Source organism: Coenobita brevimanus, chromosome 1 (genome assembly GCF_032717465.1).
Source record: "Coenobita brevimanus isolate Jiangsu-jjx chromosome 1, ASM3271746v2, whole genome shotgun sequence".
Lineage (NCBI taxonomy): Eukaryota > Metazoa > Arthropoda > Malacostraca > Decapoda > Coenobitidae > Coenobita > Coenobita brevimanus.
Window position 1 is genome coordinate 8557502 of NC_136954.1, and position 27790 is coordinate 8585291.

The 27790-nt window shown below is 41.4% G+C and overlaps 1 protein-coding gene across 1 annotated transcript in view; it reads right to left on the reverse strand.

Annotated features, from left to right (window-relative positions):
- Positions 1 to 678: 678 nt before the first annotated feature.
- The window catches only part of LOC145413674 (glutamate receptor 1-like), a 279310-nt gene continuing 252198 nt past the window's right edge, over positions 679 to 27790 (reverse strand). The window contains exons 9-18 of the mRNA XM_080283353.1: positions 20290 to 20400; positions 20047 to 20158; positions 17790 to 17884; positions 13264 to 13509; positions 12883 to 12992; positions 10032 to 10230; positions 5429 to 5673; positions 4623 to 4728; positions 1832 to 1969; positions 679 to 759 (exon numbers count right to left, since the gene is read on the reverse strand). Of these exons, the coding sequence (XP_080139479.1) occupies positions 679 to 759; positions 1832 to 1969; positions 4623 to 4728; positions 5429 to 5673; positions 10032 to 10230; positions 12883 to 12992; positions 13264 to 13509; positions 17790 to 17884; positions 20047 to 20158; positions 20290 to 20400 (1443 nt within the window). The remainder of the gene's footprint in view (positions 760 to 1831; positions 1970 to 4622; positions 4729 to 5428; positions 5674 to 10031; positions 10231 to 12882; positions 12993 to 13263; positions 13510 to 17789; positions 17885 to 20046; positions 20159 to 20289; positions 20401 to 27790) is intronic.

Consider the following 27790-nt stretch of genomic DNA (forward strand, 5'->3'; position numbering starts at 1 on the left):
ATCATAATGCCTCTTCTCCTGAAAACATTAAAGCAAGTCAACATTAAGATGGTTTAGATTTGTCTTTTACCACCCAATACTGTTGCTTAGTCAATATTTACTTAGGCTATTTGTGCCCTCCTCCCCCACCGAGACTCATAGTAAAGGGGTTCACCGCTCCACTAAGATCTTTTCCCCAAATTGAATAAAATCCATCGGTAGCAGTATAAATGGAAGTCATCTATGAAAGGGGCTTTTAGTAACTATTTCTAACATTTTCAGAACAAGACGACTTACTATCTATCTATCTTTCTAACCAGACGCCTTAATCCTCCACAGTGTGGCCATAAACGAATCACCTCCATGTCACCCTTGACTCCATTATCAGGCAGCCCTACCTCCAACTCACCCCTTCCTCAGTCATACATCTTCCCGCCCCACCCCGCCACCTCATCTTCGGTCTGTTCCTCTTGTTTTATTCAGAGAGTCTGTTCACAGAATTATATAGAGCTGCCAAGAATAGGCCATCCAGCCTTCTGCAGTTTTCCTCCTTTCCTATATTCTTATATTCCAATGTTTTACTCACTATTCTCCATCAATGATGTTACGAAGTCAGCTTCATCATCAGAATGCAGTGAAGTCAGATGTCCTCCTCTTACCACACAGTGTATAGTGGCTTCTGCATAAGTGGCTACTTGGTTATAAGGGACTCTGTGGACAGCCAGTTTCACTCCTCTGTAACGCAGCAGGAAGCACAGAGGACGAGGAGTAGATGGGGAACTGGCGGAAGAAGACATAGGTTTACTAGTGTTATACTCGTATAACTGATCCACTGCAGACCCGAACTTTTTCGGGGGGAGAGTGACACAAGAATTAATCCTTCCTCATTCTCCCTTAGTAAGGGGTGTCTGAAAGGAGAATGGATCTTGTGAATGTCGATGCTTCATATATATATATATATATATATATATATATATATATATATATATATATATATATATGTATATATATATATATATATATATATATATATATATATATATATATATATATATATTCACCTTCAGAAAGTGCCTCTTTTGTGGGAAGCCATTATGAGAAGCTTAAAAAGCTTCTACGTATTCATTACTTTCAGTAAAACAACCACGGAAGAACTGAAAAAAAAAAAAATCCATACTGGTCCCTTATTCTTTCACTCACGTATCCACAACACTAATGGACAAAAAAATTAATATAAGCTCTTGAACATTACATCGTTTTTCTCAGTCTCCTTTTCTGACACTCAATTTGTCCACATTAAATAACTAAAAAATGCCTTCCATGTTGTTTGCTGCGTATTAGGCTAAACTGTCAGTTTCCCCTATCTTACAGTCCCAGTTGTGAGCAAAAATCTTGTACTATTCTTAAACATATCTATGACATATGAGTAGCTATAGCTGTATTATTAAAACTTGTGGGGTGAAGGGTACGGAAAAGTCCTCACTGTACTATAACATTTTCTTATGCAACTGGCAAAGGCAGAACTTGCATGACTTCTTGACATTATATATGACTGCATTATGTAATATGAAATGCAGGCTAATGCAGGGTTGGGGCTTTAAGCAAGGCTGCCGTAGTCCAAGGCATTTACGGGCACATGACCAGCATACTCCCCTTCATTGAAAAGCCTTCAGTCAAATCTTGGAGACTGAACCTATGTTAGGTTGTCACCCTGATTGTAATGGTCTAACACACCACCTGGCACCTTAAAAATCAGAAACATCCTCTCACTGACTCTCATTTTCTTAGGGTATGCATACACCCTCGCCCGCTCATTTTTAACAAGTAGGAAAAACTCATTGCCATTACTTACCTTGGCTCCGCTGGCGTCCATTTTCGATTTGTAGCAAAACTCTATGATGGCCACGACCATTGACAGTGCCAGGCCTCCAGTCAGGATGTAGAAGATGCCTGCTATTTTGCTCAGAGTCAAGGTGCTGGTGTGGGTATACTGTGATAAAGAAAGGGCTTTCAGTTTTACACACACACACACACACACACACACACACACACACACACATACACACACACACAAAGAGAGAGAGAGAGAGAGAGAGAGAGAGAGAGCACCATGATGCACAGAACAAGCACGTTCGTCAATCATGTGACCTGCACTTAGTCGTGAAACATCGAAAGTCGGGTAAAGAAATTGGAGTTGTGAGCAAAAGAAAGTGTGGGATGGATTGGAAGTTAGATGGGCAATAGAGCTGAGGAAGGAAAAGTAGGCTATAGCCTGTGGAAATGGGTGATGTAGAATTAGTGGTACTGCTGCAGTCAAATTAGATTTTAAAATATCCTCCAAAAATGAATGTAAGAGGGGTATGGAAATGTGCACAGTGAGCAAGGGAATGGGAATGATGATCTAGAAATTTGGTGGACAAAACATGCTTACATTAGTTTTTCTTTAATTCTTCTCATTCTGTTTCCAATAAGACCTGATGTAACAGTTTCTCTGACAGTGTTTAGCAGAGCACATGACAACTCTACACACATTACTGTAAGCGGGTATGGCCCATAGTCTTTGCCAGTTTGGGATACTGGGAAGAATACTAACTGACTATCGGTTACGTGAGCGTATCAGGGAAGATATTTCTTGCAAAGTCACAGTCTTTTCTGGAATACAACCATGGGAATACTCGGTCACATAAGGGGAAAAAGTCGTCAACAACCACAACAACAACAAGGGAATCCTGGACACATTTAAACAAAAAATCACCACCACAAAATTAAACCTGAAGGGAGAACTTACCTGCCTAACAAATCTTCTCTATAACAACCATAACAACAACAACAACATAAACTATCTTTGTAACCTTGTCAGACGAACACTGATACAACCTTTCTGAGCCAGGCAGACGAAGTCGATGGTCATTATTTATGTACGAAATGTATCTGTATATGTCTGTGTCGAAAACTCAAATCCCAGAAAGTATTGGTTGCAGAGGGAAAAGTTATTAATAAAAGTTGTTTACTGTCACAACTTGAGTTGACATGTCACTCAGCCAGCATTGGAAGTCATCCATGATAGATACACAATAGTCAAGCTTTCATCAAACAGTATTATTACAGTCTACCTGGCTCACAGATGACGGGTAGTCTTGTCTTCACTGAAGTTCTTCGGTATGAAGAGTACCCTCAACTAAATAAAAGCTGCTGGTGGTGGCACGAAAATAACAATGTCCTAGCACTGAAGGGGTTGAGAGATGAAGCCAAACATGAAGATAGCAGGGATATAACATCAATACATATACTGTACACACATATACATATACACACATACTTTTGGATATGAATATACTGTACATACAAACAATTGTATATATATATATATATATATATATATATATATATATATATATATATATATATATATATATATATTCGTGGGAGTTGTATGCTGATGATTTGGTGTTCATTGCAGAGAACGAAAGGGAGGCGGAGGAAAGGTTTAGGAAGTGGAGAGATGGTATGGGGCACAAGGGTTTAAGGGTAAATGCAGATAAAACAAAAGTGACGATATCTAGGGTTGGTGGCGGTACTGTCAAAGACGAGGGAGAGTGGCCATGTGCAGTTTGCCACAAGGGCGTGGGAAGTAATTCCATCTTGTGCGATGTTTGTGATAAATGGGTGCATAAGAGATGTAGTGGTATCAGAGGTAGACTGCGAGATAATGCTGATTTTTATGTGTACGGCGTGTCGGGGAGAGCAGGTGGAGATTGTCAGACGTGAAAGGATTGAACTTGCTGGTGAATCTCTTGAGTGTGTGGAAGAGTTTTATTATTTGGGAGACATGTTGTGTGCTGGAGGTGGCGCTGGAGCTAGCTCTGTTGCTAGGGTGAGAAGTGGTTGGAAGAAGTTCAGGGAGCTCTTGCCTCTCCTGACATTGAGAGGACTCTCCCTACGTGCTAAGGGGTCTTTGTATGCACCATGTGTTAGGAGCGTAATGCTGTATGGTAATGAGACCTGGGCAGTGAAGGAGGAAGATATTCGCCGGCTCAGACGTACAGAAATGACAATGATTAGGTGGATGTGCGGTGCGTTCCTGCGTCCAAGGCCTGGAGGGGCTGGGTTTACGATGGAAGAGTTGAGAGGTAGGATGGGACTGGAGTGTATTGGTGTTGTGATGAGGAGAGGTAGATTGAGATGGTTTAGACATGTGGAGAGGATGGGGGATGATAATTGGGTGAGGAAGGTGAGAAGTGTTAATATTGGGGGTGGGGTTATGAGGGGTAGACCGAGAAAGACATGGGACGAGGTCATTAAGTGTGACCTCAGGGTTAAGGGACTGAACAGGGAGGCTGCAATGGATCGTGCAGCATGGAGAGCCGCCATTAGGTGATCAAGGCCGACGCATGCAAGCATGTTGGAGCCTTTAAAAACGAAAACGAAACGAAAACGAACTTGGTACATAAGACATTATACCGGTAGGGCAACTCTTGCACATGCTTGTAATGCGTTTAAGCCTAAAATCACCATTTTGACAGATTTCAAACAGAAAAGTTTTCAAGGGATAATACTACTATACCTACTACTACTGCTACTACTATTAATTATAATAACTGCCATACCACTACTATTATTACTGCAAACAGGGGGGTGCTAACCTGCGTATCTTTGCCACATTCCGAATTATCGAACCACCACTTGTTTTTTAGTCTGAGTAGGTCTCCACTCTCCTTCAGGCTCAGTATTGCCAAATTGAGGCTTTCCCTGTGGACAGTAGGTATAGGGGATGATTAGAACAGAATAGTAAGAGTGGGGATGAGAATGAAAGAAAAGGAAAGAGTGACGTGGGTAGGGGATGGAGAATCTGGTAACTTGTGTGTGTGTGTGGGAGGGGGACACATGCGTGCAACATAATAAAATACTATATACGCTCCCACACCACAATAATTGTATTGTAAAAGGACAGAAATCTCCGCCTAGCTAAAGCAATTTATCGACAGCTCATCTTCATCCCACTACAACATCCTTATTACACACGTGCTTTGCTCTGAAATACATAAGACCCGTTTGGCTTCATTCGGTTGTAGGCAAATACGCCATGACACCAGCGATACCCCCTCACCCAGCCCCAATTTCACGACCATAGTAAATTCGGCGCCTGTGCATGAGTGAGACAGGTCTGAGGCATTCCATATGGGGCCTTAGGTAAGTCTGTCGCCTTAAGTACTTCTGTGTACCCAGGTCCAGGTTAAGTCCGATTTTTCATAGTGTAGCAGGGGAGTGTTCATTTTACTCTTCACAACTATCCAGCCTAGGAGAGACTTTTCGAGCTAGAAGTGTCAGACACATACCCCAATAACCAGTTCTGTATCAAAGATCATCTCCATGCAAGACTATAGCAAAATTATGTTCCTGAACTGAACAGGTCAAACAACATTCTAGCTATGACATTTTCTGTACTCACTTAAGCGGCGAGTGTGGAGGGGTGGCCACGCCGTACCCATTAGAGTTTAGGTTATGTCCAATCTTCATGGTGTCGCAGGGACGCCGTCCGTTGATGTAGTCGTTCTTAACACTCTCCAGCAGAAAGGCGTACTTGCCCTTCGACGTTCGTACCCGCTCGATGCCCTCCTCGTACGTGGACGTGAATACATGCTTACGGGACGACATGAACTCCCACATTCGACTGTACACACTTATCTTTGAACGCTGTAAAAAAGGGTGAAAAAAAACACCGGTATAATCGGACTCAAGAAGAAGAAATGGTCATGATACAGAGGGACTAAAATAGTTTGGTAACAGAAAGAAAAATATTGAAATATAGAGTATTCATGAACGGTAAGGTGAAATCGTACGGTGATAGGTACAATAAAATATGGTGATCCCCTCACAGTGCATGGAGGAGAACAGATTCTTGCAGGACGACATATGAACTTTTATGGAACCGTAAACACTAATCTTGAAACGCTGAAAAACAATAAAATGGACTGGTGGTAGGAAGGATGCATAATCGGAGGTGTAAATCATAGTTGAAGTTGAGGAATGAGAATTTGGGACGTATTGGGGAACGAAAAAGAGAAACCCAGCAAAACTTGGGGGGAGAGAGAGAGAGAGAGAGAGAGAGAGAGAGAGAGAGAAGGGGGGGGGGATGAGGGAAGCAGAAATGGTAGAAGACATAAATAACATTAAATTGGGAATGGAGATGACATTTTTTCTATTTTTCCTCTTTTTTTTTTTTGCCAGCTCAGGTTGATTCATATGCCGTACATCAAAACGGTATATCACCTGTGCAAAAGCATTCTATAAAATAGTCGTCATTGTCTACGTCACCACCATCATCAAAATCACCACCACAGCCATCACCACCATAGCCATCATCACCAAAGCATCACCGCCATCCAATCAATATGTCAACCAATCCACCCTGAAGTGCTGCTGGAACCTCTTTTTTCCCTTCAATCCGATTCGATTTCATTTGTTAAAAAAGATCTCGTACCAAAGAGGCTGATGAAGGCTATGCTTAACCCTTCCTGTTCGAAATGTCCGGGAAAAAAAAAATCTGGTAGCAGCAAGCAAAATGGACAAGATGTCAATGGTTCTTTTAAGTTGACCCTGATTTTTGTTTTGTTGCAGTATTTCACTTAACTCGGTGGCAGAATTATACAATATTGTGACTCCTTAACCTTTCCACAGCACTTCTTCATGACTAGCATCATATTCTAGTGACATTCTCTTGTTAAAATTCAGTTTTGAAGGTGGAGAGAAGGCAGTTTTAGGCCAACTTTGAGTAAAGAGTGAATAATGAAAAAGACACCCCTTCAATCCAGTGACATGCTGTTCACTGAATTCTGTGTAGGACAGTTCAAGGGACAACAAGCGGTTAAGACAATAATCAAGAGAACACAAATTAATATCAGAGTGGGTGGTATTGTAACCCTTGTCAATTTTTAGATATCTGTAATTACAATAACCAGAATATACATATATACAGAAGCTAAACCAAAAAATTGAACACAATGTGCATCACAGTGCAATCTTAAATGTAACACTCGATGATCAATTTAGTACACTAACTCTCAATGTCTTAGTACTACAGTATATCCAATATAATAATGTTTTTATTTAACACTGCACTGTGCTTATTTAGTAGTTATCGGTATCTAAGTATCACACACTTACCATACGTTATGTATCTAGTTGTCACCGTATCTACTGTAAGCACCACACACTTTTACCTAATGTATCTTTCTTACTTATTCACAATATTTTCTTAACTGTTCACCAAATAAACCAAACAGTGATAATTTACATCTAGGGGAACATGAGTGAAGTACCGAAGCAAAAACAAGAGGAGACCCAATTAACAAATGGCTGCTCTATCTTGTTAGTATTCCTGCCCATCTGCATTACTATCCTGGTCACCTTACTCCACACTATCGAAATGCATTGTACACAACTCCCCACATTTTCCCCTTCAAACACAAACCTGTAATTAACAAACTGCATATACCACGATCGTAACTCCACATGGCAGCTAGAGACAGTATGATGAATTCCAACAATCACAATTTAGTATCAGTGTATGGACTGAACGAGGAATATATTCCAGTACTCAAGTCTATACCCAAGAACGCACCATACTGTATTACGTTTAAAATCCTCTTATCATGATTCTGTGTTCATATAACCATGTAACATACAAGAAATAAGTGAATTACTCCAAGTACTTTAGGCTATAGGCCAGGGAGTGGACTGCAGCACCAGTCGAACAGGGTGGTACTCCCAAGGTGGATGGAAAGCAGATGTCAGAGATCTGGAGCTCCCGTTTCATCAACCTTCGGGACTTGATTCTGACCATTCCCCTCTGCTGAACTTTTTCAGTGTTTCAGTAACACAGAGCAGGCCAGGATGCTCTCCAATGCAAGTTCCTCTGTCATCAAAATACTCACTACACTTCCTATTCAAAATTTTGTTAGAAATGGCATCTCAACGCCAAACCTCGAAGTGCCTAGGGTGGGGCGACCATAATAGCCCCCATCATTCAGTCCTCTCACGGTGACGACCAAACGAGATGCCCAAAACCACTGTCTGACTCACTTTTTTCATTTCTCCAACATTCGCGGTCTTTCCTCTAACTTTTTCTTTATTGAACACCATCTTCCCTCCTCTAAACCTCACCTTCTCTTCCTCACAGACAATCAACTGTCTGAGACAAATAATAGCAAACCATTCTCTGTATCCTCCTCCTTTATATTCATTTCAAAGCCAAAGGTGGCTCTTGTTTATATGTATGCAACAACATATCTTGGTCTCGAGTTCCTGAACTTGAATCTTCTTAATTATCTACTCTCTGGCTTCTGCTGTTCTCTCGCTCTCTGACTAAATGTATGTGCGTTGATTACTTATCCCCTAATTCTGTGATGAAAAATTCTTCAACTCTTACTTCTGTGATGGAACACATCCTATTAATTTCTTCTTTCTCTGAAATCTCCATTCTAGGGTGATTTCAATGTTTACCACCATCTTTTCTCCTCTCGTTTCACTGATCCACCTGGTGAACAAGCCTATATCTTTTCTACTTTTAGTGACTAGGAAAGCTTGTATAGCACTCTACCCATATCCCTGACTGCCTTGCAGAGAGTTCCAACATACTTGACCTCTCTTACCACTAACCCTTCTGCTTATGCTGTTAAACTTTTCTCTCAGTTGGGCTCTTCCAATCACGACCTTAGCACCTTAAATTGTCTTATCGCTCAAGGCTTGTGGACCCTCCCAAGAAGTGGCAGCTTAGGCACTTTGGAGCTGCTGACTGAAAGGTCCTCAGGAAGTACTTCTATGATTTTCCCTGGAATGATTATTGCTTCCATGGCTGGGAGCCATCTGAGGGTGTTTCATGCATTAAAGAGGTTGTTCCCTTGGGCATAGAAGCATACGTTCCTTTCTCTTCCTGTGACTAATGCAAAAAAAAACAAAAAACAAAAACTGGTTTAACCACGCTTGTTCTAGTGGAGGTGGCCACGTGGGGGCATCATAGCACACTCGCACACTCACTCGCTGTGGCCACTCGGCAGACACTGATCATTTATTGGAAACAAGCAACCATAGTTCCTCTATGTTAATCCATTCAACACTATACAATATGAGTGAAATGTATATATTTATATGTATGCATGTGATGCGATGTCACGAGTTATAAACAATTATTTTTCAGATATACAGAGGGTAAATAGTGACAGCCGAGGTATCGTAGTGGCGAAACGTCTGTTTCTCAAACGTGTACTCTGTTTACGCGCAGACGACAAACTTCATCGCCAACATCACCTGCATTCATTACACAGAACTATCAGGCTCTGAGGTTCCATTAAGGACTTATGACCCTTATAGAGCTAATCATCGTGTGAATGGTCACTGCAGACAACCCTGATTCAACTCTGTTCAGACTATGATGGCTGATGACGTCACAACAATGCTATCCACAATCCCTGAATGACCAGCAAAGCATTACAATTAACCAAATGACAATACACAGTAATTTAGTGCTTGTGGCATTACACTGTTACCATGACAACCCAGCCTCCTCTTGCTACCTTTAGACGACTCTGGGATTGGGAGAGACTTCAGACCACTTCAGAATAAAAACCTCTTGACTGAATACTATCGCCTGGAAGTAACTAGAATACAATGAAACATACCTCACCAGACTGAAAGAATTAAACCAACTGGGATTCATACACCAACCAGAAAACACACACACACACACACACACACACACACACACACACACACACACACACACACACACACACATCAAAACTCGATTCACTAAAATAAAAGTAATCTTGAACTCATTTGTAAAACTTAATCCTTTTCTTTACATACCATCAATCAACTACTCAATCAAATTACATTAAAAAAAAAAAAAAAAAGGCTTACCTCGAAAAATTCCACGGAAGATCCCCCTTGCAGCGTGCCATTACATACCATCAATCAACTACTCAGTGAAAACACACACACACACACACACACACACACACACACACACACACACACACACAAAATTGGCTTACCTCGAAAAACTCCACGGAAGATCCCCTTTGCAGCGTGCCATACTCCACCTCTGTCTGACTGGCCAAATCGTCCACAGAGTTGATGGGGGTGACCAGCCTCTCGACGGTAAGGAAGGCGGCCAGGTTGGCAGTGTACGAGGAGATTATGATTAGCGTGAAGAACCACCACGCACTTCCCACGAGACGGCCCGACAGTGATCTGCAAGGTGAGTAGGGATGGAGGTAATATTCTGTGAGAGTATAAGGTGTGGAGAGAGCTGTGAGGAAAGGAAAGTGTGCAAAAGGTGTATGGATGATGATGATGATGAGCGAAAAGAACCACAACGAACTTCCCATGACACAGCCCGACAACAATGTGGAAGGACAGGAGTGCTGGATGTACTCTTCTGTGAGGGTAAGTGTACATTCACACTGAGGCCGAAACAGAACTTATTGAAACGCAGACTGACAGATCTTATGTCTGATTAAAATCTGGAAGTACTACGTCTCGTTTCATAGGCCATGTTCTGCCATACGCAATGTAGCTGCCACTGAAAAACGGACTGGCCACAAAATGAACCAGTGAAATTAACTTTTCATTTTTCATTTTTGTATATCAACCTACATAATCGGACATTCTGCTTCAGAGGCAGTACATTCTGACCTGTGTGTGATGTACCCTAAGAGGCGTGAAGGAAATCCATGAGGGAAGGAAAGTGTGTTGAAAATGAGTATGGGTGTTGATGATGTTGATAATGACGATGATGGTAATAACTGGCGTAAAGAACCACCACGCACTCCCCACGAGACGGCCCGACAGCTATCTGGATGGTGAGCAGTGGTAGATATTAAAGTATATGCTGTGAGGGAGACAGTTGGTGTGGGTGGGACGGTGTCAAAGTGGTCATCTGAGCCAGAGATCGTCTTCTATAATATATACTTGCCATCTACAGACGATTTTATTCAACTTAAGAGAGATTGTTTCGAAGAGAAGAGGTAAGATACGAGACTAACACTTCATTAACCCCTTTACCGCAAAAAACTCCTGCCTAAATTGCAAGTTTCGTTTGGTGCCAACATAAAGATTACAAAAGTCACCATACTGGAGGGTTACGAAGGTGGCCTCGTACATTTTATCACTGCTACCATCACACGAATGTACTGGGTTTTCGAGAGATAATTCAAACTGTGGAAGTCAGATACAGGCCTTATTATACTTTTCAGAGCAGACGTGTGTCCTATTCCCGAGGTGGCGTCTTTGGCTTCGTAGCACCTTCTTTTGAACGATTTGTTCTGCATACTCTTGTGTGTGTGTGTGTGTGTGTGTGTGTGTTTTTTACTCTTGTACATTACAGATGCAAAGTATATCAATATTAAACTTACATTAATGGCAAACATAAGGAGGTTAAAGAGAAAGGTGTAGGAAATCTCGCTACGGAAGGGATGCTGGGAGAGATGCAGGAGGGGTTAAGAGCATTCGTCCTAACTGGAAGCCATTCAGTGGTAACGTAAATGGAAAAAAAAAAATTGATTGAAAGGCCTGACTCTGTTTCCTTTTTCAAACTCTTCCAGTCTGAGAGGTCCGTCCTGAGGGGCAGAGAAGTATGCGGTGTTGGCCATTTCACTGCAATTGTGTGGTGGAACTGCAAACAGTTTTATAAAAGTTAAATTGGATCTCTCAGTAATGGACAAATTAAGAGAAGCTACATCTAAGTTCCTCCATTTAGAAAAGTCTCTAGCTGAGTATGATAGCTTGGAGATTGAACGAAAAAATGTTATCGGGCTAAAGAGTAAAAACAGAGAAAAGAAAATGTTATCATAGGTAGCAGAACACTCCTTTGACATCAAACTACGATTTTTGTGCTTTATTGCGGCTACCAAGAGAGAGAGAGAGAGAGAGAGAGAGAGAGAGAGAGGTGGATGAAACACACACAGACACAGACACAGACACACACACACACACACACACACACACACACACACACACACACACACAAATCCCATTCAGCCATACATTCCCTTTTTCTGTCTCTCTCTCCAATATATATGGAATCACCAGTTATTATCAACATTAAATCCGAACCACCTACACGCAAATAAAGAAATAAAAAAATAAATAAACATATGGTACACTAATCAAGTCCTGTCGCCTCTCCTGCTTTTCTCTCCATGGGGTTCGATAATCATTCCAGTAACTCAACCGCAACCAACATCGATGACTTGGTATGGCACTAGTCCAAAGTCATCAGAGTCGGGTGCTATGGATTCACCCCACTGCATTTCAATGCTCATGAAGACAAGGGCAAGAGAAGTGACAGGACTTTGGATGCTGACTGTACATAAAGCCTGTTTGGTTAATGTATAACTCTTACTGCTCTTCAGATATGGTTTTTAAATGTTTATAATTATCAAGAAGCCTATCTATAAATATTAATGTAGGACCAACTAGAAAAACACTGGCCATAAACTCACTCTGGTCTTCGTAATACTGCAGTTGTAACTTAGCTTGCATAAAAATCAGTCCTCTGTTGCATGAATTTCCCAAGGTGAACCAGAGACCATGACTTTGGATGTGTCTGTCTGTGTCTCTCTCTGTTCCGTAAACTTTTAGGATTCTTGAGATCTACAATTAACAAGTAAGTCTTTCTAAAACATAAAACCCAGACAACCGACAGACAACCGTAATATCTTTATGGTCTGTGAATCAGCATAACTAATTCTCACCTGTTCAGGCCAGAATTCCGTGACCCTTAAACCTGTAATCATGGAGCAAGTTTTTCCTTTAATATATGCAGTACACCAGACCTCCTAGGAAAATAAATGGTTCTTATCTATATGATGTATGCACTGTATCTATGAAAATGTAGCTCACCTTGGGCAGATATCGACCCCTTGTTGCATGAACGCCCCCAGGGTGAACCACAGACTGTTGCAGATGCTGAAGTCGTTGCTGAAGCTGGACTTGCCGTACACCTCTATCACCTGCGGGAGAAAGGGGAGGGGAGGATATGGCTACATATGTTACTATTATTATAATTATTATTATTATTATTATTATTATTTTATTACTATTATTATCACCAGTTACACTCCGTGTGTGTGTGTGTGTGTGTGTGTGTGTGTGTGTGTGTGTGTGTGTGTGTGTGTAAACTTGACAGCCTGTCCACTGAGGCTCAGCAGTCCTTTTGCAAAGCAGTTACTTCCCTAACCACATTAACCATCACCTCACCCGTACATTACCCTAACTACTCACCTTCCACTCGCTAGGACTGAATCTGCTGACGAGGAACAGGACGATGGAAACCCCGACGCAGGCGAAGACGATGCAGGTCCAAGTCTCGTGGGAGAGTGGCGACATGAAGCTGAACACTCCGGGTTTCTCCTTGGCGGGTTTCTTGATCATGATGGAGATGCCTTGGGTCATGAAGGGCTTGGTGAAGTCGATTACCTGTTCCCTCGATGATGTGATGGTTAGTGGCGCGATCGCTATGTCCGCCTCCTGTTGCCCAGAGAAAATGTATGAGTCAGGGATCATGATGATGATGATGATGATGATGATGATGATGATGATGATGATGATGATGATGATGATGATGATGATGATGATGATGATGATGATGATCATCATCATCATCATCATCATCATCATCATCATCATCATCATCATCATCATCATCATCATCACCATCATCATCATCATCATCAACAACATCATCATCATCAACAACATCATCATCATCATCATCACCATTATGCTGAGTGTAGAGCTGTTAGAGGCTGACCTAAAATGACTTGGGACGAGGTCACACAGTGCGACCTCAGGGATAAGGGACTGGAAGAAAGAGGCTGCTAAAGATATATCAGCGTGGAGATCCGCCATCTGAAGGCCGACGCATGCAAGTATGTTGCAGCCTTTATAAAAGAAGCGAATCGAAACATTCATCATCATTATCATCATCATCAGTACAGCAGTGTATCATAAAGTTCACAATATCCTTCAGATGATGACGATAATTATGACAACTGATACACAGACTTTCTGTTATACTCGGCTATTACACACACACACACACAAAACCAGACAGTCCCCCTCCCCCCTCACCCTCCCAGAGAGTCCCCCCTCACACACACACACACACACACACACACACACACACACACACACACACACACACACACACACAACCCCCATAAACAAACACACAACGAACCCCACAAATAATTCATTCACTACCACACGCAACCCTTCCTTCCCTCGCAGAAATACGCAGGTATCTCCTATTTGTATGCTATAGACCCTAACATTTCATTACGCTCATGGAACTGCTTATATTACGACTCGGCGATGCACACCATTAACGAATATACTCGCACAGTACAGGAATTTATCTTTCTCAGTGCTCAGCTTTTCAGCCAGTCATATCCCTCCTTATAGTCGCTGAAGTTTCTTTCATAAATTACATGTGCTTAGTATGGTTCAGTCACCAAAAATCTCCACAAGCAAAATATTGACAAGTTCCACTTGGTAAACTGTAACATACGTAGTGTGGATCTGATCTTGTCTAGATTAACTCCATCCTTTCAAGGACGTTAGATATCTTTCTCATCCTCATAGTGTTGTGTCTAGTTTACAAGGAAAGTAGTTGCGGTGGAATTAAGTTAATTCCTCCTCCTAGTATTATTGTTTATCCGCCTCCTCTCATTACTACTCCTACTACAATTATTGATATTATTATTATTATTATTATTATTAATACTGATCTTCCTTTTCCATTTCTTTCCCCTCTTATCTTTTCTCTGTCCCCTTTTATTATCGCCATTACTCTCCACTTCTTTTCTTCCTTCCTCTCCCCTGTTTTTTTGTTCTTATTCACCTTTCCTCTGCTCCTTTTCCCCCCTCTTTTGCTCCTCCTCCTTACTTACAAATTTCTTCCTCCTACTCCTTCACTTCCTCATGTCCTCCTTTTCCTCTGCATCTCTCTATTCCTCCTCCTCCTTCTCCTCCTTGTATTCCTTCTTTTGGTATTTTACACGACCTCTTCCTACCTTCCTTCTCTTGTCCCATTTCCTCTTCTCTGTCTCCTGCTTCACCTGGGAGTTATTTCACAGCAGTATCTGGCACTGACTGGTGCATATTTTCTTCCTTTGGTGCAGTAGGATCCCCAGATGAAAAATATATCTTGCCGTAAAATAAGCTCATTCACACAAGCTTCAACCTGAAAGATTTCACTTAATCATACCGTGGAGAAAGGAAGAAAAAATACACGGCAAAACAGCGCATAGAAAATAACCTTAAATCAATATAAGGTACTGCTACGGACACCAGTCTGTTGACTCTCCCATGATAACAGGTAGACACCGAGTACTGACTCGAAACTCAGTAATTGGATCCCAAGACCTTAACAAATTCCTCTGAATAGTGTTCTAGATGAAGTACCGTATTGTCTATAATGTGGAACGATATTCCTGGCTGCAGCCATGCAAGTTAACAGACTAAGTGGCATTTAAACATAAACTGCAGATTCTTTCTGTTATCTTGTTTTTGCTTTTTCTTGGAGGGAATAATTTGCGGGCTCCTGGCCTTTGGCTCTTTCTTCCTTGCATTAAAAAAAATCGTAAATTATAAAGGTGACAGGTGAGGTAATCAAGATAAATGACTAATTAAAATCAATGATTCCACTTTAGCTGTATATCACCTGCGTGGACAGTAATGTAACTGCCTCCATCCCCGAAGGAAACAACAGCCAGAATCGAGCTCTTACCACTGAAAGCACATTATTACATTACAATAGAATATATAACCCCCATACTTTAACACATACTCCCACGCATCTATCCAGTTATTGAACTATAAATTACATAATGTAGCAACTGGGGCTACACAATAGGATAATTACGATTAACTACCAGGTTAGTATAACGAGCACCCTAACAGTTCTAATTCATAACTAACAAATGTACCGGTAAACAGTAGCTATGCATAATAAATAAATACCTTCCAAGCGTGAAATTATGATATCGTCCTGATCAAACAAAGCAGCCACATTCTCACCAAAGCTGCTGGACACTGACCTTAGGCCACTCACACGCTGACGGTCACAATAGCGGAGTACACTAAACAAATGACAAACTAGATCCGCACTGGAAACTAGGTAACCTTCACTATTAACCACGATATATATATGATCTGTACACATGTGAATCTCTTTGTGTTTTATATACGTTATGCGTTAAGTATTACAGTTTTATTTTACTAATTTAAAATTTATATTATTTTCGTATTATTCTCAACAGAAAAATTTCAGAACAGGGGCTTGGTTTATTTGAGCTGGCTTCGTCACGAATAACCTTGGTACTTTTCTACACAAACTGTCACAGGCAACGCTGAATTTACAGTTTATATAACCTTATGTTATTATATATTTTTACATTATCAATATTACGGCAAGGGTTCCTGAGATCTGCATGGTGAATGAATGGGTATGTGGCCCACTTCTCTGGGCATACTGTTGATTAGTTCTCCAAGTGACGTATTTTTTTCTACTCCTGGAGTGCTGTACCCTACCAAACCCCACCTGCAGGTGTTAAAAGGACGGGACGATGATGATGATGATGATGATGTTATACATTACTATTCGTAATTGAAAATTTTTTGCGAAGAGTATAAATATTCATACAGTACACTCCCCATAATGATGGTTTAGGACAGTATAAATAATAATGTCTAGTACACAGCATGTAAATAAATTTATCATTAATACAGTGATAAAACATTTCAAGGTTTTTGGGTTTCTCATCAAAGAAAAATGTGCTGACTAATGCTTGTGAGATGGACCCAGGATAGCTGTATCTACCTATTTATCTATTCAAACTTCTATTTATATTCGTTTATCTATCCACCCATCCTATGTCAATTCCGTCTGACCCCACATCGAGAGAGAGAGAGAGAGAGAGAGAGAGAGAATTACTAATTTGACTGATACTTCAACTTCCTTTTCAATGAGGATTATTGGGTTGCTTATTTTATAACAGAAATAAATCGTCAAAAAAATAGTTTTTTTATATCATTTAAAAGCAAGTAAGAAATCCAACACATCAAGAATAATTTATTGTGGCAGGTTATTTATATTACAAGCTGGGGGGGACGGGATTCTCTCTCTCTCTCTCTCTCTCTCTCTCTCTCTCTCTCTCTCTCTCATTCCTGACCGTTTTTATTCACCGTTTGGGAGACCTTTTTTAAAGTGAGGTTAAATGACGGCAATATAATCCCAGTAGTTGGTGGTGGCGACCATCATCCACTCACTTGATGTAGTGCTGCCTACTTCTTCCTTAGCCTTTACCATTCCTTATCTGTGCCTGCCTGCCCTCCTCTCTTCCTATTTCTCCCATCTTTCCTGTCACTTCTTAGTAGTTTTATTTCCTTTACAAGTGACTTTACATTGAGTGACAAGCCAAATGGTTTCCTGTAAACCAAGAAACTATTTACAACGCTGGGTGGTAACCATATAACCAATCCATACATGCTCCCTACGTATCATCAAGTGGGTTGGTGGAGGGTTAGTGTCCCTCCCTGTAAAACAAATAACTCAAAGTCAAATGGCCACCCCTTACGGGATTATGGCGTCTGGCAACAGATAGATAGATGGATAGTTTTAAGCTGAATAAATTAGTCCGGAGATGTAAGACTAAACTTACAAATATATCACGTGAGAGAATGAGTGAAAAGAAAATGAAGAAGAGAAAACCAATGGAGGAAAGTAAAATTAAGGCAACACTGACCTGTCTCACCAGCTCCCCCACCATGCCGTCCCAGCCACCGTACTGGCCATCGTTCTGGCCACCGTACTTGTTGTCCTTCACGAGTTGCAATGTGTCTGAAAAAAAAAAAAAGAAAGAAAGAAATCCGAGAAAATACGATATCCTTTACACGTTACAGTGTGTCTTGGGGGAAAAACGCGTGAGTAAATGGATTAATAGGAAGTCAGCTAATATGCAACAGCAGAACTATGTGTGAGAAAAAAACACTACATAGCGAGAGAAAAAGGTGCCATTATTAAACATGAACACTCAGAGAGCCCAAACCTCCACCAAGGCAGCACCATCACCCTAATATGTTTTTCAGACCTTGACTTTTGACCTTTTTTCTGCCCCAAATTTAATAACTTGTCCCTGTGATAATCCTGTCATTATACGAAACAAAACAGTCTGACGTTACAATAAACAAAGAAGGCAATCATTGTGGTGAAGGGAATCTCTAATGCACCATAAATGTATCCTGCGTCTCCAACACGAAAGAAAAGTAATTGCCACTAAAAAGAAAGAAATTTGTCTCCAAAAATAACATTTTCACAATCTATAAACGCATTCATTTATTGGTCACAGACTGTAACAAGACGATTATATTCGGCTCAGAAAAATTTTGCCAGTCAAAGAAATGATACCTCATGATTCACCTTGTGTGGTAGGTTGTGACAACCATCAGTCACTCACTTGATGTAGTGCTGCCTACTTATCTTTCACCTGCATCATTCTTTTTCTGTGTCTGCCTTCCTCTCTTCCTATTTTTCTCATCTCTCCTGTCACTTTTTCTTTTTCAGGTGGTTTTACCTTGAAAGACAAGCCAAATGGCTTCCTGTAAGCCAGGAAATAATTTACAACGCTAGGAGGTAACCATATAATCAACCGTTGCGTGTTCCCTACGTGTTAACAAGTGAGTTGGCATAGGGTTAGTACCCCTGCCGTTAAAACTACTCAAACACAAACGGCCACCCTTTACGGGAGTATGGCGTATGGTTATTAGGAGATAGATGGGCAATTAACCTTTACACAGGTAGAAACTTCCTCAGATGAACAAAATAGCACGGATTTTTCATGAATATAAGAACAAAATGTGTCCACGGCAGCGAAAATATTAAAACACACGTGTATCTCTTTACCCCTAACATCTTTTAAACCCTTAAAAACTGAATATTTTTTTTTGCATAGTACTTTCTCTTGGTAACCCCCATCACTTTCCTTTTTTAGTCCCCCTCCCCCGCCCCCCCCCTTTTTTTTTTATCTCCTAGCTTACACACCCAGTGACCGATCAACACTCCGGGGGTATAATTGCTAAGGGCCAAACAGCTACTTGACACACATCAGAGAGCAGCTTGGGTGTGTGTATAAGAGGGGCATCCTAAAAATTCCCTGTCAAGTGGAACCGGTTTTACGTCGAAACGAGCCTAGCAACTGAACCGTGTCATATAACCAACAAGACCTCTCAACCCCAACTTCGACATGCCATGCAAATAATCCTAAGACAGTAAAAATGCTTAAATATCAGTCTCCAACAAAACAATCCGATAATTACACGAGTACCTTATGAAGCTGTCAATCTATGAAACTGTTTACCTCTAACATGGGAACTTCTTTACATTAGACAAAAACCTTAGACTGATTACCTTCGCCTGATGGAAACCAGAAAATACCCATGTGCTCTCAGAAAAAAAAAAAAAATCAAAAATAACTTCTTTACCTCCAACAAACACTAAAAATGTAGTAGAACTGAAATCTGCTTACATAAATACCTCACGAAATACATTGACACAGACACGAACCTCTTATATTTATTCCTTACCCTTAAAAATACACTGAAAAATCAAATATCTATCTATTGCCAGACGCCTTAATCCTGTAAGGGGTGGCCACAAGAAAATCGCCTCCATGTCGCCCTGGTCCCTCCCATTTCATTACCTTGTTCCCAGCGCACACACACCCTCTATCATATACCTCTCCGCTCAATCTCTCTATCCCCCTCCCTATCCCCCCCTCCACCTCACTCACATACACCCTCCTCGTCAGTCTCTCGCTCTCCATCCTCTCCATATGGCCAAAAATCAAATACTCACAATTAATTCTGAGGAAAGATGTCAAGAGGTCTTCAGCTTAGCCCTTGTAGCGATAATTCCCAGAAATTTACCTAAGATACCCCAGAAATACTACATTACCCTCTAATGCCTTCCCATTTTCCAGTACGTCCCCAAACTCATATCCTCACAGTTAATTCCGAGGAAGGATGCCAAGAGGTCAGCGAGGTCTTTAGCGTATCCCTCGTAACGATCATTGCCAGTGTAGTTACCGTCCTTCCTTAGCATCAAGAATGGCTTTTCCTGTGATGACAGAAAACGGGGCCGCTATATTATCCCAAGGAACATGGGATCCACATACTCGTATTTTTCATTGAGAGAGAGAGAGAGAGAGAGAGAGAGAGAGAGAGAGAGAGAGAGAGAGATACACGCACCAGCATGGATGTAACGATGTAAGATCTGTTAGTCATCACCCGGTCCGTTATGTGGCTCGTATACTTGACCGCCACTGTTTCCAGCCCTCGGGTGTCGCTCCACGTCCCGATCTGAAAGAGAAATTATATATATATATATATATATATATATATATATATATATATATATATATATATGAATGAATGAACATCCTAGCCCAAGGCAACAAAAGCCATGTGACTCAAGGTAGAAAATGATAACGGCAGAGAGGAAAGTGGTAATTTAAAAGGTTAACTACATGTATGCACGACAAGGAAGGAGACGGGTAATTATGAACTGCAAAGGACATTCAAGTGACTAAGAAAGGGCATAAGACGAGTAACAGATAAAAAGAGAGATTAGCACACACACACACACACACACACACACACACTAGTCCGGGTTGCTCCTCAGCTGGATGGTAAGTGCTCTTGTTGCTTCCGCGGACGATTTTATTCAGTTTAATACAGGCTCTTCGAACATATGTGATTCTATCGTATAAACCCTTCACGAATCCCTTCCTTCCTCGAGGCCCAGCCTTGGTTGGAGAATACTGTTTTTCCGTCTCTCAACGACCGTAAGGTCTGTGTGGAAGAAGCACCTTGACCTGTGTGTAACTCTGCCGCCTCCTCCTCCTGTTCTTCTCTCCATCCATTCCTACCTATATCCTTTTCCCTCTTATCCCAATTTTTAGTCCTCTCAAACAACTCCCCTCCACTCCTCTCGACCTTCATTTGTGTCCTTCCAACAAGGATTCATGAACTGCTTACTATGCAAAATAAATCACTAAGATAGAGGTGCATGAGAGCCACCTAAGCTGACGTGAATGTTATCTTACGGGTTGCAATGTGGGTAGCCGAGGAGGTTTTGTTGCATCTCCTCCTCAGCTACTTACTTGGCATATTACGACTGAACATATCGACATAGTTTGTATCAACAAAACACAGGGGAATATCGAGGCGTTGTGTGCAGCATAAGTTGCTAAAATACAAGTGCTAGGAAGTGACCGTGACCACTTAAAATACAGCCGTAGACCTCTTGACTGGTATGTTTCTAAGAGATGAATAAAATAACCTGTCGTACGCTTGAAGAAACCAATTACTTTGTTACTTGGAGAAAATGTTATTCGTGACATTTTTAAACATTTTTGATGAACTACTTTTCCCTCGTGTACAGCTGACCTACTTAGTCCCGTGACGATTCTATTTATTTCAAGCTACTTCTGTACAAATTTATACAACTTTGGACAGAGATGTAGGAGTCAAAGGGTTTTGCTAAGGCTGTCTAAATCCTCAAGTTAAAAGTCTCACTTATACTGAATAAAATAACTTAGAAAAGATAAAATAAAGAAAGGCCACGGGAATGAAAGTGGCACGTACACTATCTGTCGCTGGGGGAAATATAATGCAAAGTAGCGAATGGCAGGGAAAGGGATGACGCCGTGACTTTTGTTATCTTGTCATATCACAGGGCTGAATTTCCTTGCACGTCTTCCTTAGCGATTTATTTTTGGACATGCCTGGTTAATGCCCTTTTGTACGTTATTTATGCAGAGTATGGTGATATTAAATGTTTTATGTAACACGAAATGGTCAGTAATGTGTAACAAACAAAAAAAGTTGCTTAGAAAAAGGTGTTAGGGAGCTTCCTTAGCCGAGAAGAATACGGACTTAAGTGGCTTTGGCCAGTTCGTGACACCTCTCCTTAGCTACTTATTCTGCCCATTAAAAAAAAAAGAAAAAAAAGACCCCAATATCCTCCTGACTGTTACTGATACCAACTATGTCGATATAAAAACGATGTATGTGGCGTACAAAGATAAATCGTTCAGGAAGAGGAGTTACGAAGCCTCCTATGCCACCCAGAATACAGACCTAAGTCCATAATAGCATAAAGTGAAGAGGGTGGCCGAGTTGGTGAATGGGAGAATTATACAGAAGGTTGTGTTGGCGGAGAGAGACACAGACCCGTTGACAAGACCCGGGTTCATGTTGGTGCTGGGACAAGACATGATGCTGGGGGTCTGTATTCAGCTGGCATCTTAAATCTCAGGCTCCTGTGACTCACTCCTAGCTCAGTAAAGACGTCTGGCAATGGCTGAAATAAAAATGGTTGTACCGAGCATGCGAGAGTGAAGAGTGGGAGGACTCCATAACATACTGCTATTTCCACACATCTCTCTAACTAGCCTATATCTATCTATTTTTCTCTCTACCAGTTGATCAGTCTATCTGTCTATCTATCTATCTATCTACCAATTTATCCATCTACCTGTCTATCTATCTATCTATCTATATATCTACCACTTTAATCATCTACCTGTCTATCTATCTATCTGACGAGGGTTAACTAATTTGGAGGACAGAGAGGACTCCATAACATTTTACTGAGTATTGTCAAAGATTCTCTCTCTCTCTCTCTCTCTCTCTCTCTCTCTCTCTCTCTCTCTCTCTCGATCTATTAATCCATATCCATATCTGTCAAAAGAGTAAACTAATTTTCAGGGCAGACACGACTCCATAACATTTTACTGTTTTCACAGATCTCTATCACTACATATCTATCACTCTGTGTAACTAAACATACACACAGTAGACGTCTGTCTTCTGTTGAATAATGTCGGCTGGTGGCAAGGAAAGCAAACACATCACCGTACAAAAAGAGATAATGGGAATTACTTCTCAATCCTTTGCTATGAGAGGTCCATCTAAATACCGGTACAATAAGTCGCCTGGTGATAGCAAGAGTTAAATAAGGAAATACGGTACACGGTGTGGAAGGGGCTAAAAATGTCGCCAGGGATGGAAGGCAACGACTGACGCAATGACCACCTCAGCACGACATAATTCTGAGCACGACCACTGACGACACGCTGCTAAATTCATGACGACAACTGAGTGGGGAGGGGGGAGGTGGAGGCAGACAAGGGGTGGGACGATGGAATGACTGTGAAGGAGGTAGATGGACATAGAGAAAGAGACGGAGGAGGAAGAGGAGGATAGAATGGCAGTGTAAGCAGAAAACCCATGGGAAAAAAAAATACTCCGGTAAAATTAAGAATTGGCAGTGAGCGAGTAATAATTTAGATTATATGATCAAGAAAAGTGGAATCTTTGAGAGTCACACCCACCCCTATCCACCACATCAGCACATCCCAGAGAATGTTCTTTGTCTTTGGACACATTTCGGTCACATCACAAGCACCTCAGACGCACACCAGAAGCACAAGCACACAAGAATAGCTACCATTATCCACTTACTCGCATGATAGAGAGAGAGAGAGAATGACAGTAATGGACACACATTGGCTTTCGCGGTCCGCACTACTTGGTGCAGAGCTATAAAAACATGAAAATTATCTGTTGAAAACACTGGCAATTGTATGTAAATATGGAAACAACGTGAAATGCAAAATTAAATTATAAAAAGCAAAAAGGAAGAATAGTGAAAGAAAAGAAAAAACAAAACATAAATGAACATGAAAAACAATTAACAAACAATTGGCGCACAGATAATAATAAAATTATAAACATGGGAATATGAAGTAAGAAGAATGCAAAACAAATTACGAACATAAAGAATTAAAAAACAAATACCACAAACAATGCGATGAATAAACAATTATGTAATAAAAAAAACGTAAAAGTTACGTAACTGGTAAGAAACCTGAAAACAGCTAAAAAAACAGAAGGCAAGACCCCATCAAAAGAACACACACACACACACACACACACACACACACACACACACACACACACACACACACACACACACACAGGTTGCGAAAAGTTTCACTGACGAAGTGGGTGGTTACTGTCCCCCTGGAGCAAGGGGACGGGTGTGTGCGTGTGTGACGGTTACAGCCTTGCCCTTAGATCGGACTATATGAGCTCTCAGCTCCCTTCCGGGAGGGTAAAAGCTGACGATCACGACCATCAAGTGATCCTGATCTACCCGGTGAATTACACACACAAAATAACAACAAATATCCAACAAAAACGTCCAAACATGAAAATCAGGCTAGAGATGAAGCTTGTTGTAGCTGTTGTTTACATGATGTTTTAACCCCAGACTCTCCTGAATATGAATTAGGCGAACTGCAGGCTGAATCTGCGCAGTTCACCGTCCTTCCAGCAAAGGACAGAGAAGGAGTTAAGGATCATGTGTATATTTAGGTAGCAGAGCCGGCTATATCGGTGCCATCACAGGCAGGCGTCCCTCACCAGCCTTGTGAACGACAAAAATAGATTCTAAGCGACCAAAACAGAAGCATAAACGACCCAAAGGAAACTCCCAAGTAAAACAGACAACAGTACGATAAAAATTTAAAAAAAAAAAAAAGATAAAAAAATTCTACCAAAACCACAATATAAACAATGAAAAATACAAGCAAAATCACGATAAAAACGAAGAAAGCACAAATAAAATCACGATTAAAGGAAGAAAAACGAAGACAAAACAACGATTAAAACGAAACTTTAAAAAACACTAAAAACGAACAAATAAAAACGAAGATAAACAAAATAACTATTTAAAGTAACAAAAACCATGATAAAAACGAAGAAAAAACCAAGAAAGAACGAAGAAAAATAAAATCACGAAAAGACAGAAAAAAACACGAAAAAAGCTAAAAAAAAAACACGGAAAAAACGAAAAAAAAAAAGACAAAACCACGATAGAAATGAAGAATAAAAAGAAAACACGAACAAAAATGATTCTGCTTCACGTTATTTCTGTGTGAAGGACAACAGCACATCCTAAGCGACCACAATGGAGCATAAACGACCGAACCTCCCGGAAAAAAGGATAAAAACCGATAACGTGGGTGATTAATAACACTTAAGATGGAGGGAGAGAGGGAGGCTGCGACGGAGAAAAGGAGGGAGGCTGAGGGGGAAAGGCAGGAAGAGGGAAGGAGAGGAGGGTGGGATGGATGGACGGAAGGAAGGCTAAGATGGATGGAGAGAGGGAGGTTGAGATGGAGGTTGGAGGGCGAGAGGGAGGCTTGGAGGGAGAGACGAAGGGAGGCTTGGAGGGAGAGACGAAGGGAGGCTAAAAGGGCTAGAGGGAGAGAAGGAGGGATAACAGGGCTAGCAGAGAGAGGGAGGCTTGCAAAGAGACAGGAGGGAAACCGACGAGGGAGAAAGAGAGGCTGGCAGGGAGAGAGAAAAGGAGGAAAACTTATGAAGGAGAGAGAGAGGCTGACAAGAATGGAGGGAGAATGAAAAAGGTGGGAGAAGAGAAGGATGGAAGGAACGAAAGCGGGAGACTGGCAAAGAAGGAAGAGAAAGGGAGGAGAGAGGGAAGGATGGAAGGTGCGAGGGATGGAGTGAGGCTAAGTAGGTGGGAGATGGAAGGGGAGGAGGTAAGACTAGCAGGCGTTGACAAAGAGATGAGAGGAACAGAGAGGAGGGTGGAAGAAAAGTTGGAGGAGAAGGAGAGAAGGCTAGAGGAGGGAGGGCTGGGGGAGACAGAGAAAAAGTGGAGAAGAGAGGGAAGGCTGGAGGAGAAGAGAAAGAGAAAATGACTGCCGAGGGTGGGTAGTAGTAGGGTAAATGGATGACTGGTGTGGATGGGGAATGGATGGGTACTGTGAATGGGGAATGGGTAGGTGGATGGGTATTGTGGATCAGGGAGCTGGTGGGTAGATGGGGCGTGGTGAGTGGATGAGGGAGTGGATGAATGGTGTGGATGAGGAAGTGGGTGGGGGTGTGGCTGGCGAGTGGGTGGGTGGTGTGGATGAGGGGTAGGTAGACGGGCGGTATGGATGGTTGATGGGGAGTGAGTAGTGTGGATGGGTGGGTGAGTGGGTGGGTGGTGTGAATGAATAAGTCGATGGACTGGTGGTATGGAGCTGGGAGTGGGTGGGTGGAAAGGTGGATAGAGTGGGTGGGTGGTAACCCGTTCAACGAGAAGACGCCATTTTACACCAGTCTTCCTGCCTCTAAGCGATTTTGTTCAGCTCAGCGATGACTCTTTGAACCTGAGGGGATAGGCACCATTAACCCCTTCACTGGCACAAGTTCTTCATATTTCGAATAAAATTGTCACGTACCTGCAAGAAAGAAGAATGACGTTCTAGGAGTGAAGTAGTTAGCTCATTCATTAAGGTAAAGACTTAAACTTAGCAAACCATAATAAGTCATTCTTATTTTGGCCCTGATTTTCATCCTCATACGGCTTATTTCAAGTAGCGAAGTGGCAGAAAAAGACAACACTATGACTATACATTCTTTCCACAGCACTTCCTCTTGACCATCACCATACTCAAGTATTAATCTCTTGTTTAACCTTAGCATTCAAGACACACAGATGGCAATTTTTGGCCAAGTTAGAGTGATCACAATATAGCATACATGTTTCCTCAGCTTAGGAGAGTGACCTAGTTCTGAAAAGCTTAATGAAGTAAATCTTTAACGCCTCTTGCATGTTACTTACACATTTTACTAGCTAAGTGGTCTGAATGATACTACTGTATACAAGTGAATATTAACTCTCACTCTCAGACGATAAATACTCAAGTTTACTCTTCCCATTTCCAGACGATTTTATTCCACTAGGGGTTGGTACTTGAGGTGAAAGGGTTAATGAGTACTACCTCTAAACCTTCCAGCTTATAAACTATCTTCTGTTCAGAAAATCGTCTGGTGATAGCAAGATATTAAAAAATACGTCATAAGAATGAAGGTGTTACTGTGCCAAATACAGAAATATAATATTGAAAATGAGGTCCTCCCTGGCCTAGGAAAATACAGGCCTGGGTGAGCTTTGGATGTGAAATAGTGGACAGGGGAGCTCTGAAGTTGACTGGTATAATTTTAAAGGTAAGCGGAGGTGAATCAGTGGATAAGAGAGCTCTGGTATAGACTGGCAGGGATTTAATAAGGAGGCAGATGCAAATGTAAATTAGTGGATAAGAGAGCTCTGAAGCAGGCTGGCAGGGCTTTAAAAGGTAGGCAGGGGTGACACAGTGAAAGAGTTCTAAAGTTGAATTAGGTATCTTTTGGAAATGGGCAGGTGGGTGGGTGAGTGAGTTTTTGGATCTATGCGAGATAGTTTTGAAGTTGGTTGGCAGGAGTTTAACACCTCCAATGCGCACCCTATTTTTTTTTTTTCCATTATTCATGTAACCAGATAGTTTTGCTAAGAAGAGGTACGGCTAATCAAACTGTTGTAGTCAGTTATAGCCTTCATAAACCCCTTCTCTATTAAACATCCCTTGTAAGCTTAATGAAATTGTCCAAAGGTACGAGAATATACCAAGAGAAAACGTCACTGGATTAAAGGGGGGCAAGGTGAATGTGTCTGAGTGAATATGAATGTGTATGAGTAAATGAGCTCTAGATATGAATAAGGTGATGCTCTTTATCAATGGGTAGGCATATGGGTGAGCTTGGGAAAGCGTGAAAGGATAATTTGTGGTTACGGGGAGCTTACTTATCAAATTATGTGGAGGTATACAACTGGATAATAGCCAGTTAG